General features: G+C 41.6%; 1 protein-coding gene across 4 annotated transcripts in view; it reads left to right on the top strand.

Moving 5' to 3' along the window:
- The window catches only part of dgkzb (diacylglycerol kinase, zeta b), a 98,968-nt gene that overhangs the window by 50,448 nt on the left and 33,680 nt on the right, over positions 1-14,840 (top strand). For 3 of the 4 annotated variants that reach the window (XM_064930500.1, XM_064930501.1, XM_064930499.1), the window contains exons 2-6: positions 9,603-9,711; positions 10,074-10,169; positions 11,554-11,631; positions 11,729-11,785; positions 11,953-12,021. In XM_064930500.1, the coding sequence (XP_064786572.1) occupies positions 9,603-9,711; positions 10,074-10,169; positions 11,554-11,631; positions 11,729-11,785; positions 11,953-12,021 (409 nt within the window). Of the gene's footprint in view, positions 1-6,174; positions 7,227-9,602; positions 9,712-10,073; positions 10,170-11,553; positions 11,632-11,728; positions 11,786-11,952; positions 12,022-14,840 lie in introns of those variants that run through there. The other variant, XM_064930498.1, reaches the window with a different exon arrangement.

Below are 14,840 nucleotides of genomic sequence, written 5' to 3'. Positions count from 1 at the left end.
CACGACTCGGTGAAACATAAGATATTACAGTTTTTAATGTCCTGTTGGTAGGGTTTTCGTGATTGTAGCTTGTCTATTTTGTTATCCAATGATTGTACATTGGCTAATAAGACTGAGGCAGATTACCCAAGGCACCCCGACCTACATCCCTGGTATCTCCGTCTCTTTCTCATGCGAATCACGTGGATTTTGGCCTTGTCGGGTGTTTTAAGTAAATCCTTCGCATCCGACTCGTTAAAGAATAAATCTTCATCCAGTACAAGGTGAGTAATCACTGTCCTGATATCTAGAAGCTTTTTTCGGTCATGATAGATAAATGCAGAAACATTATCTACAAAATAAGTTACAAATAACACAAAAAAACACACACAATAGCACAATTGGTTAGGAGACCGTAAAACGGCAGCCATCCACTCCAGCTCCATTATAATTATTGTGTCAAAATTGACTACAAAGTATAAATAGAATAATTTTGGTCATAGTCAATCTCGTCCAAAACTGAGTTTTGTAAGTGAGTTGTACTTGAGGGTCGGGTTTTGATTTCGACAATGCTCACTTTCCCACTAACACGGGATACACAGATTCAGTGATTGCACTCTATCCAATTCTATCGTAGAACACACAGACAGTGAGACAGACCTGCCCTGCAATGCAGTGGATTGGACTTTGTTTACATAAGGCAACACATCGCACATTTTTTTACTTGAGAAATACTGCACCAAACACCTTAGCTAGATGCTTGACTAAAACCTCCTTGACAAAGACATCAAAATGAATTACAGATTTATTGCGTTATCTATTTTGAGGAAGTGTCTCATGGGGGACAAACATCAGTAACTACCACATCGAACCACACCCCAAATACAATTTCTTTTGGTATTTTACCCCCCTTTTTCTCCCCAATTTTGATCTTGCCTCATTGCTCCAACTCCCCAACAGGCTCGGGAAGAGAAGGATGAGTCATTCGCCCTCTGACTCGCCAAACTGCGCTTCTTTAACACCCGCCCGCTTAACCCGGAAGCCAGCCGCACCAATGTGTTGGAGGAAACACTGTTAACCTGACAACCGAGGTCAGCCTGCAGGCACCCGGCCCGCCACAAGGAGGCACTAGAGCGCGATGAGCCAAGTAAAGCACCCCCCCAACCCAGACGACACTGGGCCAATTGTGTGCCGCCTTATGGGATTGAAACCGGAACTGTAGTGACGTCTATAGCATTGTGATGCAGTGCCTTAGACCGTTGCGCCACTCGGGAGGTCTCAAAATCTTGTTTTTCTTAATGAGCACCAGAGAAACACATGCGTAATCGGTGCATTCAGTTGTTCTTTCATCTTGACAACCTATGTGTGGGACACAGAGATGAGGTAGTCATTGAAAAATCCTATTAAACACTATTATTGCACAGAGTGAGTCCATGCAACTTATTATGTGACTTGTTAAGCACGTTTTTACTCTTGAACTTATTAAGACTTGCCATAACAAAGGGGTTGAATACTTAATGACTCAAGACAAAAGCTCTGACGATATGTAAGCTTATTAAATATCAGTGATACTATCAAGAGCAGTGTGCGGTTTCCTTTTTCCTTCATCTTGTTCAATTGCTGCCATGCACCTGCAAATTAGATTGCTCAGATGTGCGAGTGCCTTTTGAAATTTGTATTAATAATAATAATAAAAAATAAAAAACATAACGTTGACATTATGGGGTATTGTGTAGACCAGTGACAATTTTTTTTTCAATTTTAAATTCAAGCTGTAATTCAACAAAATGTGGAAAAAGTCAAGGGGGGTGAATACTTTTCTGAGGGCACTGTATCACTCATATGAGAGCTTCTTGTGTTTCCCCTAGATAACATTTCCTTAGGCGGGGTTCTTATAGTGACGGCCGGTGGACTTTTTTTATGACAGGGGATTTTTGAATATGCTTAATAGTTTTTTAATGTTATTTAAACCATTCCTTCTCTTTCTCCCTGGAGGAGTGTCCTCATGGGCACTAATGCCAAAAACTGACACTAGCTCCAGTGTCAACGCGCTAAAGCCAGATTCTTCCATCTGGGAGGTAATAGAGCTAAGCATAGCTTAGTGAAAGTAGGGCAAAAATCGCAATTCCACTTCTACTGCACTTGAGTAACACGTCCGTGAAGTTACACAGTAGTCAGTTAGACAACGCAAACCCAGTAGCCAACCTTTTCGGTAATACAGTAGACCAATACACACGATGCATCAGGGTCTCTATTCTGATGTGGTTACTTAACACCGCATTCGACTTCCTCTCCATTTGCAGCTGATTTATTCTTTTCATATGGTTTTTCTCCCTCTCTCCATCCTCCCACCCCATACCATGTCCTCTTCTCTCATCTCCTCTATTCTCATTGCCAGTCCATTCACCCTCACTGGGCACAGTGGAAATGGCTTTGACCCGTCCTCTCCCCCTTTTTTTCACATTATTCATTTATTGCTCTTGTTGATGGCTCATCCTCATTCTACCCCATTCTGCCCTCATCCTTTGTGCAGGGGAAACATATTTCATTTAATGTGTGTACTTTTTAAATGGAGTTGACTGTAGCCCTTTTCCATCTGTTTGACAAAAATATGTAGTACCAGTTAAAAGTTTGAACACAATTCAAGGGTTTTTCTTTATCTTGACTATTTTCTACATTGTAGAATAATAGTGAAGAAATCAAAATATGAAATAACACATATGGAATCACGTAGTAGCCAAAAAAGTGTTAAACAAATCAAAATATATTTGAGATTCTTGGCATTTCCTCAACCAGCTTAATGAAGTAGTCACCTGGAATGCATTTCAATTAACAGGTGCATCTTGTTAGAAGTTAATTTGTGGAATTTCTTTCCCTCTTGATGTGTTTGAGCCAATCAGTTGGGTTGTAACAAGGTAGGGGTGGTATACAGAAGATAGCCCTATTTTTGGTAAAAGACCAAGTCCATGGCAAGAACAGTAAGCAAAGAGAAATGACAGTTCATCATTACTTTAAGACATGAAGGTCAGTCAATCTGGTACATTTCAAGAACTTTGAAAGTTTCTTCAAGTGCAGTCACAACAACCATCAAGCACTATGATGAAACTGGACAAGTCTCAATGTCCTTGAGTGGCCCACCCAGAGACCTGACTCTTTCTAAAAATGAATTGCTGTACCTTTTCCTTGTGGAAATAATTAAGCCAACAGTGTAAAATGCTGCTCAATACTGTATAATAGTAAAGATTGATTGTCACCTCTCGTTAAGCTAGCTACTTTGGATAGCTCGGTCACTGTGGAACACACAAGAGTCTAGGCAAGATCGCTGCGCCCTGTGAGAGATGAAACGTGGTGCAACTCGTGACACCTAGTTCACTCTCAGGGGAGTACTGCAATCTCCCGATCTTGATGGGAAAGGCACGGTCCCGGAATCTGAAGGCTAAAACCGGGAAGGTTCCAGTGGACAGACAAGTCACAGAGACAACTAATACAAACCCTCAGTGCCGCAATACTGGTAGACCAAACCAAGTATCGCACAGGTTGGTACACTGTCACAAGTAATAAAAACATGGTCGAAACCCAAACGAGATGGCACAAGCCTAACCAAGTGGGAGGACAGCAGAACACACTGATGGGGAGGCTAGCTAGCTGCTCCAAGCTATTGAATAGTTGTGGGTATACTTCTGCACTTATACACTCTAACATAGACCTCTTACCAAGCAAATCCTCTCTGGAATGAGCAGAGAAAAGGAAGAGGTGGAAGTGGTGCGGCGGCAGCTATTTAAGGGGGTCAGCTGCAGTACTACCCTGGTACACGGGACTAATCGGAAATTCTTACTTGGAATGTATCCTGCCGCACGGAAGGATCCCATATTGGAGTGATCCAATATAGTGCTACATAACAAGCTGTTATGTCACTCCCGTCTAACAGTCCACCTGCCTCCCATTATACATCTAGAGAAAGCCACAGGAGACAAACATAACACTCACTCCATATTCAACACTGAGCAAAGTATCACCAAATCAATAGGCCTACAACCCACCTTCTACGTACGTACCTCACACATCCATATTTCAGTGTGCGTGTGCGCATACACTACGATACAAAAATCCACATTTATAGAGCTCTTAATTTAAATGGCATGTGGCTGGCATTTGAGTATATCAGAAAAGGCAGTCAAAAGTCAATGTGATGATAAACGCTGATGATCGTTCGCAAGATCCTTACACCTTGACCAAAACATCTCTGCGTGTGCATTTGCATGCGCCATCATGCGCATGTTGATTTTGTCTGTCCCCACCAGACACATTCATGACACGCATGTTAAAATACCAAAGACAACTGTGAACCTACTATATTAATTTGGGGACAGGTTGAAACACACATGAAACATTCATGGTCATGTAGTTAGCTTGCTGTTGCTAGCTAATTTGTCCTGGGAGATAAACATTGGGTTGTTACTTTACCTGAAATGCATATGGTCCTTTTTTTTAATGGATTTTTGTAGAATTTCGTTCCATTTTCTGTCATACAAAGTATTGTGTTATCTACTCTGAAAATTAATCCACAGATAAAAGAGCAAACTTAGTTAGTTTTCTTTGATAAATCACTCCTTGTTCATCTTTCAATCACCCACATGTGTTAGTATACTCATGAAAACCAATGAGTAGATGGGAGAGGTGGGACTTGCAGCCCATAAAGCGTCTAAATTAGAACCAAGTTAATATTTTGGGTCCTGGCAACGCAAACACCCGTTTGGATGAAATGATTGAATAACGTGAGTACCCAACATGGCCGGTCTAGTCAGCATGTTAGTGTACAGCTAACAAGCCAGCAGCGGGTAGCTACAGTGGGAGAGTCTTTAGCCAGAACTGGCCTGAACATGGAGAGAGAGAGAGGCTGTTGGGTCACATCTACCAGAAAAAGACTGAAAAGGTATTAGAAATACATCAAAACACAATAATGTTGAAGTAAAGACCCCTGCCAACTAATATCAACACATATCTAGTTTGGGATATTTTTTGGGTTTCTGTAAGTTTAGGAAACTTTTGCTTTGTGCTTTGAAATTCTGTTTTCAAAACCCCACATATCTTTAAGATATTTTCTAATTTCTCTCCTTCATTTAGAGGGAGGATAATGAAAGTTTACAGAAGTAACAAGTTAAGTTAGACCTATCATTTATTTATAGTGTTTTTACTAATAACAATATTGTTTATGAATTATTAAGAGATTAAAACTCAAAATTCTGTTAACAAATTTTGAACAGAATTTCTGATGGGAAACCATAGTAGTCACAATCCACAGTTGGGTCACCACCCACTGTCCTCCCTTCCACTTGCATACTGTTTTGTTCAGCTGATAACTGTTTTCTTTCTGTCATCTGGTGGTTAAAGCAAGAGTGGACAAACCATCTCTCTCACTTTTGCTCTCACTCTCTCTCCAATTAATGGAACCAAAATTTCACATAACTGAAATTTGGACGAGCCTTGATTTCAACTTCCACAGACTTCTGGACCGGCCTTCATTTGGCCCGAACATAGACATCCATGATCAACTTTAAACAATGGCACTTTATATAATGTTTACATACCCTACATTACTCATCTCATATGTATATACTGTACTCTATACCATCTACTGCATCTTGCCTATGCCGTTTGGCAATCGCTCATTCATAAATCCACTTCAATTACTGGAGTTCAATAACCAAAGGAGATTTTTTCAAACCCTTATCGTGGAATTGCCCTATGCAAAATGTGTCAACTTTAAGCACCTCTACCTCTTGTATGTTTTATCATTACAAAAAGTCTCCTTGTGACAACTTCCACCATGGACTAACATGTATGAAAGGTTTCATTCAAATCAAAAGGGGTGCAGTCATGGAACGAACCCAGTTAGACCCAGATATATCCGGTTCAGTTGAGACGACCTGTCCATATGTATTTCTTTCTACGATTACTTATAATCCCAACACATATCAAATAATATAGTATGACTGCGTAATGGACGCTGAAAGGTCTTCATATTCTTCATACTTTTTTCTCACTGGTATTATATACCCATGCACACAGTATTGCTTTCTTAAGATAGCAGTAGGTGGTGGTGTCTAATTCTGTAACCCAAGCTTATGGACTCATTTCTGCACCAACAGCCACAAAGGAGTATTTAAAAAAGGGCAGTATCTCCCTCAGGCTACCATGGATACCTTTTTCCGCCGCCACTTTAAGAGGAAGGAGACGGGCTCGCGGGACGAGGAAGAGGTGGAGCTGGACTATTGCTGCAGTAACCGCCGCCCCAGTGTTGCCGTGCCGACCAGTAAGGCTCGTCGGCGCTCTAGAGTTGGCCTTCCCTCAGCCGTTCTGGCCCAACGGCGCCGCTCCAGCGTGCAGCTACAGGAGCTCCCGCTGGCGGGGGGTTGCTGCACGGGGGGCGGCCGGCTGGCCAAGGTGGCCGGCTACGCCAAATCATCCTACTCCAAGTCATCCTCCAGCAACCATGTCCGGAGACGCTCAAGTACCACCACGCTCAGCATGAACCCGCGCTTCGCTGTGCGCCACCGCAAGCTGCGCACCATCGACACGCACCTGCTGGGGCCCTCGATGCTGCTGGCCAGCCTTATCCAGATGACTGAGGAGGAGGAGGGCGGGGGAAGGGGGAACCTATTCCTGCCAGCTGGGGAGCAGCAGGTGGAGATGAGGGGCAGTGGAGGTGGCAGCAGGGCCCTGTCCCGCTCCAGCACCCTACACTCAGACGGCGACAGCAACGACGACGACCACAGCTTTTCCGAGGACAGCCAGCTCTTCGATCCCGACGAGGAGCTCCAGCACCAGGCTGAAGTAGTGGAGGAGGTTGACGTTTCCGACAGGGAAATAGAGGACACTTCCTGGTGGCTTACCCAACATTCCCCGTCGCCACTGGGGGCGGTGGCCGAGAGAGTCTCCTCATCTCGGCCCCTCATACGCGCCCCCCGCTGCCTGCGGAGAAACTCGTCCCGTCTCTCGCCGGGTGAGGGCACGCCATACGGCCGCTACTGCGGGCGCTCCAGACAGATAAGGCAGCGGCGAATCGCTTCCATCTCCAAAGCAGGCAGCCCCTGGCCAGGGAGGGGGCTTCCACTGCCCAACCGCCGGAGCTCAACCGTCTACCTCAGCCACCCCATCTTCTGCAGGAGCCACTCAGCAGGTTCACTCAGCTCTGCCCTGGGGGCCTACTACGACCCCCGGCTGGAGACATGGAGTGGGTTCCTTCTGTATGTAGTCCATTACCTCCATCAGACAGTGTCCCATCTTTGTTAGAGTTCTTCCATCGTAACTCCGGAGTGAATCTGTGGTAGCAAGCTGATTTGTCTTATTTTGTTTAAATACTAACAAATAGTCTCTAGTTCTTAAGCTATAATGAACCTACCCCATATCAGATGTACTCCTCATACAGTGGGGAGAACAAGTATTGATACACTGCCGATTTTAGCAGGTTTTCCTACTTACAAAGCATGTAGAGGTCTGTAATGTTTATCATAGGTACACTTAAACTATGAGAGTTGGAATCTAAAACAAAAATCCAGAAAATCACATTGTATGATGTTTAAGTAATTAATTAGCATTTTATTTCATGACATAAGTATTTGATCACCTACAAACAAGTAAGAATTCTGGCTCTCACAGACCTCACAGAGTTTTTCATTAAGAATCCCTCCTGTTCTCCACTCACAACCTGTATTAACTGCACCTGTTTGAACTTGTTACCTGTATAAAAGACACCTGTCCACACACTCAATCAAACAGACTCCAACCTCTCCACAATGGTCAAGACCAGAGAGGGTGTAAGGACATCAGGGATAAAATTGTAGACCTGCACAAGGCTGGGATGGGCTACAGGACAATAGGCAAGCAGCTTGGTGAGAAGGCAACAACTGTTGGTGCAATTATTAGAAAATGGAAGAAGTTCAAGATGACGGTCAATCAGCCTCGGTCTGGGGCTCCATGCAAGATCTCACCTTGTGGGGCATCAATGATCATGAGGAAGGTGAGGGATCAGCCCAGAACTACACGCAGGACCTGGTCAATGACCTGAAGAGAGCTGGGACCACAGTCTCAAAGAAAACCATTAGTAACACACTACGCCGTCATGAATTAAAATCCTGCAGCGCACGCAAGGTCCCCCTGCTCAAGCCAGTGCATGTCCAGGCCCGTCTGAAGTTTGCCAATGACCATCTGGATGATCCAGAGGAGGAATGGGAGAAGGTCATGTGGTCTGATGAGACAAAAATAGAGCTTTTTGGTCTAAACTCAACTCGCTGTGTTTGGAGGAAGAAGAAGGATGAGTACAACCCCAAGAACACATCCTAACCGTGAAGCATGGAGGTGGAAACATAAGTCTTTGGGGATGCTTTTCTGCAAAGGCGACAGGATGACTGCACCGTATTGAGGGGAGGATGGATGGGGCCATGTATCACGAGATCTTGGCCAACAACCTCCTTCCCTCAGTAAGAGCATTGAAGATGGGTCGTGGCTGGGTCTTCCAGCATGACAACGACCCGAAACACACAGCCAGGGCCCTAAGGAGTGGCTCCGTAAAAAGCATCTCAAGGTCCTGGAGTGGCCTAGCCAGTCTCCAGACCTGAACCCAATAGAAAATCTTTGGAGGGAACTGAAAGTCCATATTGCCCAGCGACAGCCCCGAAACCTGAAGGATCTGGAGAAGGTCTGTATGGAGGAGTGGGCCAAAATCCCTGCTGCAGTGTGTGCAAACCTGGTCAAGAACTACAGGAAACGTATGATCTCTGTAATTGTAAACAAACATTTCTATTCCAAATATTAAGGTCTGCTTTTCTGATGTATCAAATACTTATGTCATGCAATAAAATGCAAATTAATTACTTAAAAATCATACAATGTGATTTTCTGGATTTTGTTTTAGATTCCGTCTCTCACAGTTGAAGTGTACCTATGATAAAAATTACAGACCTCTACATGCTTTGTAAGTAGAAAAACTTGCAAAATCGGCAGTGTATCAAATACTTGTTCTCCCCACTGTATGTGCTCTCCTGTCATTCTCATTCCCCAGTCCATAATGACAACCTCCATAGAGCTACCTCAATAGCGACACCGCTAACAAAGTAGTGCTAGCTGGTTGGAGCTGAGTAACACTTCTACAGCATTGATCTCCTAGTTAGCATTGCTAGTCTCTCTACCAGTCTTATAGGCGGAAGGGCCTGAGACAAAGGTCTCGATAGTGATGAACGGACTGACTATCACTAGTGTCGGTCGAAAATGTTTGTATAATAGCTGAGGAGGAAGATCTAGTGTGTTTTCTGCTCTTGAAAACCCACATGCACACATGGGCACACACACACACAGAGGAGTATAATGCCTAGAAATGTGTTTCAGTGGTTTGATAAAATGTATATGGTGATGTTGATCAATACTTCATTGGATATCTGAAGGGTAACAATTGATGAAGTCCATTCAATGTACAGGATGGTGAAATAGTTTCACCTCAAGCTAACTAAATGCATTTCTCGGCTGCCTGCGATTTTTTTAAAATTTGGTTTAAAAGCACAGCCTTAGGTGTTGTACTGTACTGCAGAACCTTTTAAAAGGCCAGATTATTTATTGTTTTGTTTCAGGAAAGCTATCGCTAAGTCAGGCCTCCAACACTTGGCAGCCCAGCCCAGCGCCTCAGCCCCAGGCAAGACTGACCCACTTCGAGAGAACTGCAACACTGTCGACTGGAGTGTGAGTATAGCCTCCGGTGTATAACGGTTTAGAAAGGTCCCATTCAAGGCCGCTACAGCAGAGATTCCAGAAATAGCACAATTGGGCCTTTTCTTGTTACGTTGTCCTCATGGAACCTCAAAAAACAGATTTTGAACAACAAAAATGCTATGGTGAAGATTTGCTTAGTTGCGTGTTTTCACACAGGTTTTAGACATATCTAAATGCAGAGACAAAAAGAGGTGAAATGAGACAAAAGAGGTGAAATGGGGGTCGCTGCCCAACCGAATATACAGTAGCATTTTCATCTGAGATAAAAACTGAAAACCGGTGACATTTGTCCAACCTAAATGACTTCCATATTATATTCTCTGTCCTCCCAGGATAATGCCCAGTTTGGGGACCATATCTGGTTTGAGACCAGTGTCTCAGGAGATGTCTGTTACGTTGGAGAGCAGTACTGCGTCACAAAGACAATGGTGAGCCTTCACTGCAACTGAACTGCACTAGGATGAAATAATGTGTTTGAGCACCCTCTGTTATTCATAGAAAGACTCATCTGCATGGTATCGTTTATAAAAGTGTATTTTAGATTATTGAGACTGTTACAGTAGTACGTTATTGCAGCACACTTTTGGGTACATTTTCAATAGAATATGTTGTCTATTGATTTATTAGTATAGTGTACAAAATCAGCCACACTTTTAAATATTGTAGCACATATTTCTGACTTATAGTTATTCTTTTTTGCAACACTACTCCTCATACAGTTTAAACTAGTAAAATGTGCAGACTGGTCTGGAATAGTGTGCCTGTATACAGCTATTTGATACTATTTAGAGTTTTTACATTTTTATTAAACTTCATCCGCTTTCATGGGATTCCTTCAACGTTTTAAAGCTTCCATTGTGAGATCACAACTTCCAACATTCCATTCACTGTGAATGCAACAATGCAACTTTTGACACAAAACAACTCCTTTGACCATTTTCCCGAAACAAGTTAGACAAAAGGTTAGAGAATATGAAATCTTTCTCTACTTCTCTGCTATTCAAATATTAAATCAGTAAAAAAAAATGTAACCACATCAACATTTTCTCAAACTTTTTATAAACAACTGTTATTTTTACCATTTTCCCAACAAGTTAGGCAAAAAGTTAGAGAAGTATGACATCTTGGTCTACTTCTGTTATTCAAATCTGAAATCATAACAAAAGTCTCTTCTACCAATCAATAGTTTAGAGCAGTGGTTCTCGGTCCTGGGGACCCAAAGGGGTGCACAGTTTTGTTTTTCCCCCAGCACTACACACCTGATTCAAATCAAAGCCGTTTGATGAGTTTATAATTTAAATCAGCTGTGTAGTGCTAGGGCAAAAACAACATTGTGCACCCCTTTGGGTCCCCAGGACCAGGATTGAGAACCAGTGGTTTAGCGTGACACTAGCTAGCTAATGTCAGCTAACAGCTCTATTGTCTTGTTATTGAGCAGCACAAATGGAGTCATTGCTATGGATACCAATGCATTTCAATGGCAAATAAGGGCCATAGACTGGTGAAATATGTCTGATATTACATCTACTTTTTGAACTATAGCCATACAAAAATGTGCATAAATTAACATGGGTTTGAATGAGAACCATAGCAATACAGAGGTAGCTATTCAAAATGGTCCTGCTCCTTGTCCAATTAAACTACACTGGACAAAAATATAAACACAACATGTAAATGTTTAATGAGCTGAAAAACATACTTTTAAAGAGCTGAAGCCAAGTCACACAATTCTTCTTCATGAAAATGACCATCTGGTTTATTATTAGCATTGGCCAAATAAAGCTAAATATTATCTCTGTGATTCTACCACAGCAAAAGTCAGTGGCGAGGAAGAAATGTGCTGGCTGCAAAATAGCAGTCCACACCATGTGTATCGAGCAGCTAGAAAAGGTGACTATAAACTTGATCAATTATTAGATTATACTTATACAACATAACCAGGAATATTTATGTTTTTGACCAACGATGTTGTATTTTCTCTCCACAGATCAATTTTAGATGTAAGCCATCGTTTAGGGAACCCGGATCTCGAAATGTTCGAGAGGTCAGTATCTTTCTGGTCCCTGCACCACTTATTCTTTGTTTCTCTCCAAGTTATTTGTTCTTTGACTGTATTTCTCTCTCACTAACTGATTCAGTCTACTTTAGTCAATTTCAATTTCAGTGCATCACGATTTGTTATGTGATTCAACAATGTTTCCTAAATTCCAGCCCAACATTGTCCGTCACCATTGGGTCCACAGGAGGCGCCAGACTGGGAAGTGTCGACAGTGTGGGAAGGTCAGTGAGAACCATTCACCAACCATATATTCACAAACAGTGCCTTCAGAAAGTATGCACACCCCTTGACTTTTCCCACATTTTGTTATGTTACAGTTTGAATTTAAAATGTATTAATGAGATTTTGTGTCACTGGCCTACACACAGTACCCCATAATTTATTTTTTACAAATGAATTAAAAATTAAAAGTCTTAATAAGTATTCATCTCCTTTGTTATGGCAAACTTAAATAAGTTCAGAAATAAAAATGTGCTTAACAAGTCACATAATAAGTTGCATGGGCTCTCTCTGGGTGCAATAATACTGTTTACCATTATTTTTTTTATGACTACCCCATCTCTGTACCCTACACATAGAATTATCTGTAAGGTCCCTCAGTCGTGCAGTTAATTTCAAGCACAGATTCAACTACAAAGACCAGGGAGTTTCCAATGCCTCTCAATGAAGGGCACTTATTGGTAGATGGGTAAAAAAAGCAGACATTGAATATCTCTTTGAGCATGGTGAAGTTATTAATTACACTTTGGGTGGTGTATCAATACATCCAGTCACTACAGAGATACAGGCGTCCTTCCTAACTCAGTTGCCGGAGAGGAAGGAAACCGCTCAGGGATTTCACCAATGGTGACGTTAAAACAGTTACAGAGTGTAATGGATGTTATAGGCAAAAACTGAGGATGTATCTACAACAGTGTATTACTCTACAATACTAACCTAAATGACAGGGTGAAAAGAAGGAAGCCTGTATAGAATAAAAAATATTCCAAAACATGCTTCCTGTTTGCAATAAGGCACTAAAGTAAAACTGCAAAAAAAAATTGCAAAAAAATTGACTTTAATCCTGAATACAAAGTGTTATGTTTAGGGCAAATCCAACACAACACGTCAATGAGTAACACTCTTCATATTTTCAAGCATGGTGGTGGCTGCATCATGTTATGGGTATGCTTGTCAATGGCAAGGACTAGGGAGTTGTTTTAGGATAAAAATAAATGGAATATTGTGAAACAGAGGAAAACCTGGATATGTCTGCTTTCCAACAGACACTGGGAGAAAAATGTACCTATAAGCAGGACTATAACATAAAACGCAAGGACAAATATACACTGAAGTTGCTTACCATGGCAACATAGAAAGTTTCAGAGTGGCCTAGTTACAGTTTTGACTTAAATCTGCTTGAAAATCTATGGCAATACTGGAAAATGGCTGTCTTGCAATGATCAACAACCAACTTGACAGATACAATCCAGATGTGCAAAGCAGATACTTACCCAGAAAGACTCACATCTGTAATCGCTGCCAAAGGTGATTCTAACATATATTGACTCAAAGGTGTGAATACTTATCTAAATGAGATATTTATATATTTAATTTATAATAAATATGCACAAATTTCGAAAAACATGTTTTTACTTTGTTATTGTGAGTCGATGGGTGAGAGAAAAAAATATGTAATCTGGTTTGAATTCAGGCTGTAACACAAAATGTAAAATGTGGAGAAGTCAGAAAGTATTGGGACAGTGACACATTTTTTGTTGTTTTGGCTCTGTACTCCAGCACTTTAGATTGAAATGATACTATGAGGTTAATGTGCAGACGGTCAGCTTTAATTTGAGGGTATTTTCATCCATATCGGGTGAACCGAAATTACAGCACTTTTTGCCCATAGTCCCTTCATTTTAGGGGACCAAAAGTATTTGGAAAAATGTACTTATGTATACTTGTTGGATGCATTTGCTGTTTGCATTGGTTGTGTTTCAGATTTCTTAGTTATCAATAGAATTGAATGGTAAATAATCACTTTTATTGTAAATAAGAATAGAATATGTTTCTAAACTTACGTGTAGTCATAAATGAATTGTGAATAATGATGTGAGAAAGTTACAGATGCACAAATATCATACCCCCAAGACGTGCTAACCTCTCACGATTACAATAACAGTGGAGGTTAGCATTTTTTGGGGGGGTATGATATTTGTGCATCTATAACTTTAACACTCATCATTATTCACGATTCATTCAGGACAGTGGTTACCAAACTTTTTATAGTCCCGTACCCCTTCAAACATTCAACCTCCAGCTGTGTACCCCCTCTAGCACCAGGGTCAATGCACTCTCAAATGTTGTTTTTTGCCATCATTGTAAGCCTGCCACACACTATACGATATATTTATTAAACAAAATAATGAGTGTGAGTATTTGTCACAACCTGGCTCGTGGGAAGTGACAAAGAGCTCTTATAGAACCAGGGCACAAGTAATGATAATCAATCATTTTGCTCTTTATTTAGCTATTGTACATAGAAAACCTTTTTTGTTCATCAAAATTGTTAATAACTCACCACAGGTTAATGATAAGGGTATGCTTGAAAGGATGCACATAACTCAATTTTGTCCCACACATTGAATATAGTTGCGGAGAGTCCCTGTAGAAAAAACATCACCCAGATAGGCCAGTCGTGTGAGAAACTCGTCATCATGCAAGTGGTCAGACAAGTGAAAATTATGGAGAGTAAAGAAACTTTAAGCTCGTCTCTCAATTCCAAAAAACATGTCAATACTTTGCCCCTTGATAACCAGTGCACTTCTGTATGTTGTAAAAACTTTACATGGTCGCTGCCCATATCGCATAATGCAGAAAATACACGAGAGTTCAGGGGCCTTGCTTTAACAAAGTTAACCATTTTCACTGTAGTGTTCAAAACGTATTTCAAGCTGTCAGGCATTCCCTTGGCAGCAAGAGCCTCTCGGTGGATGCTGCAGTGTACACAAGTGGTGTCGGGAGCAACTGCTTTTTCACACGATACCACTCCACTCTG

The sequence above is a fragment of the Oncorhynchus masou genome, chromosome 22, assembly GCF_036934945.1.
Source record: "Oncorhynchus masou masou isolate Uvic2021 chromosome 22, UVic_Omas_1.1, whole genome shotgun sequence".
Taxonomy (NCBI): Eukaryota; Metazoa; Chordata; class Actinopteri; order Salmoniformes; family Salmonidae; genus Oncorhynchus; species Oncorhynchus masou.
The sequence above is the reverse complement of the archived record's forward strand: the minus strand, read 5'-3'. Positions and strand labels throughout refer to the sequence as shown.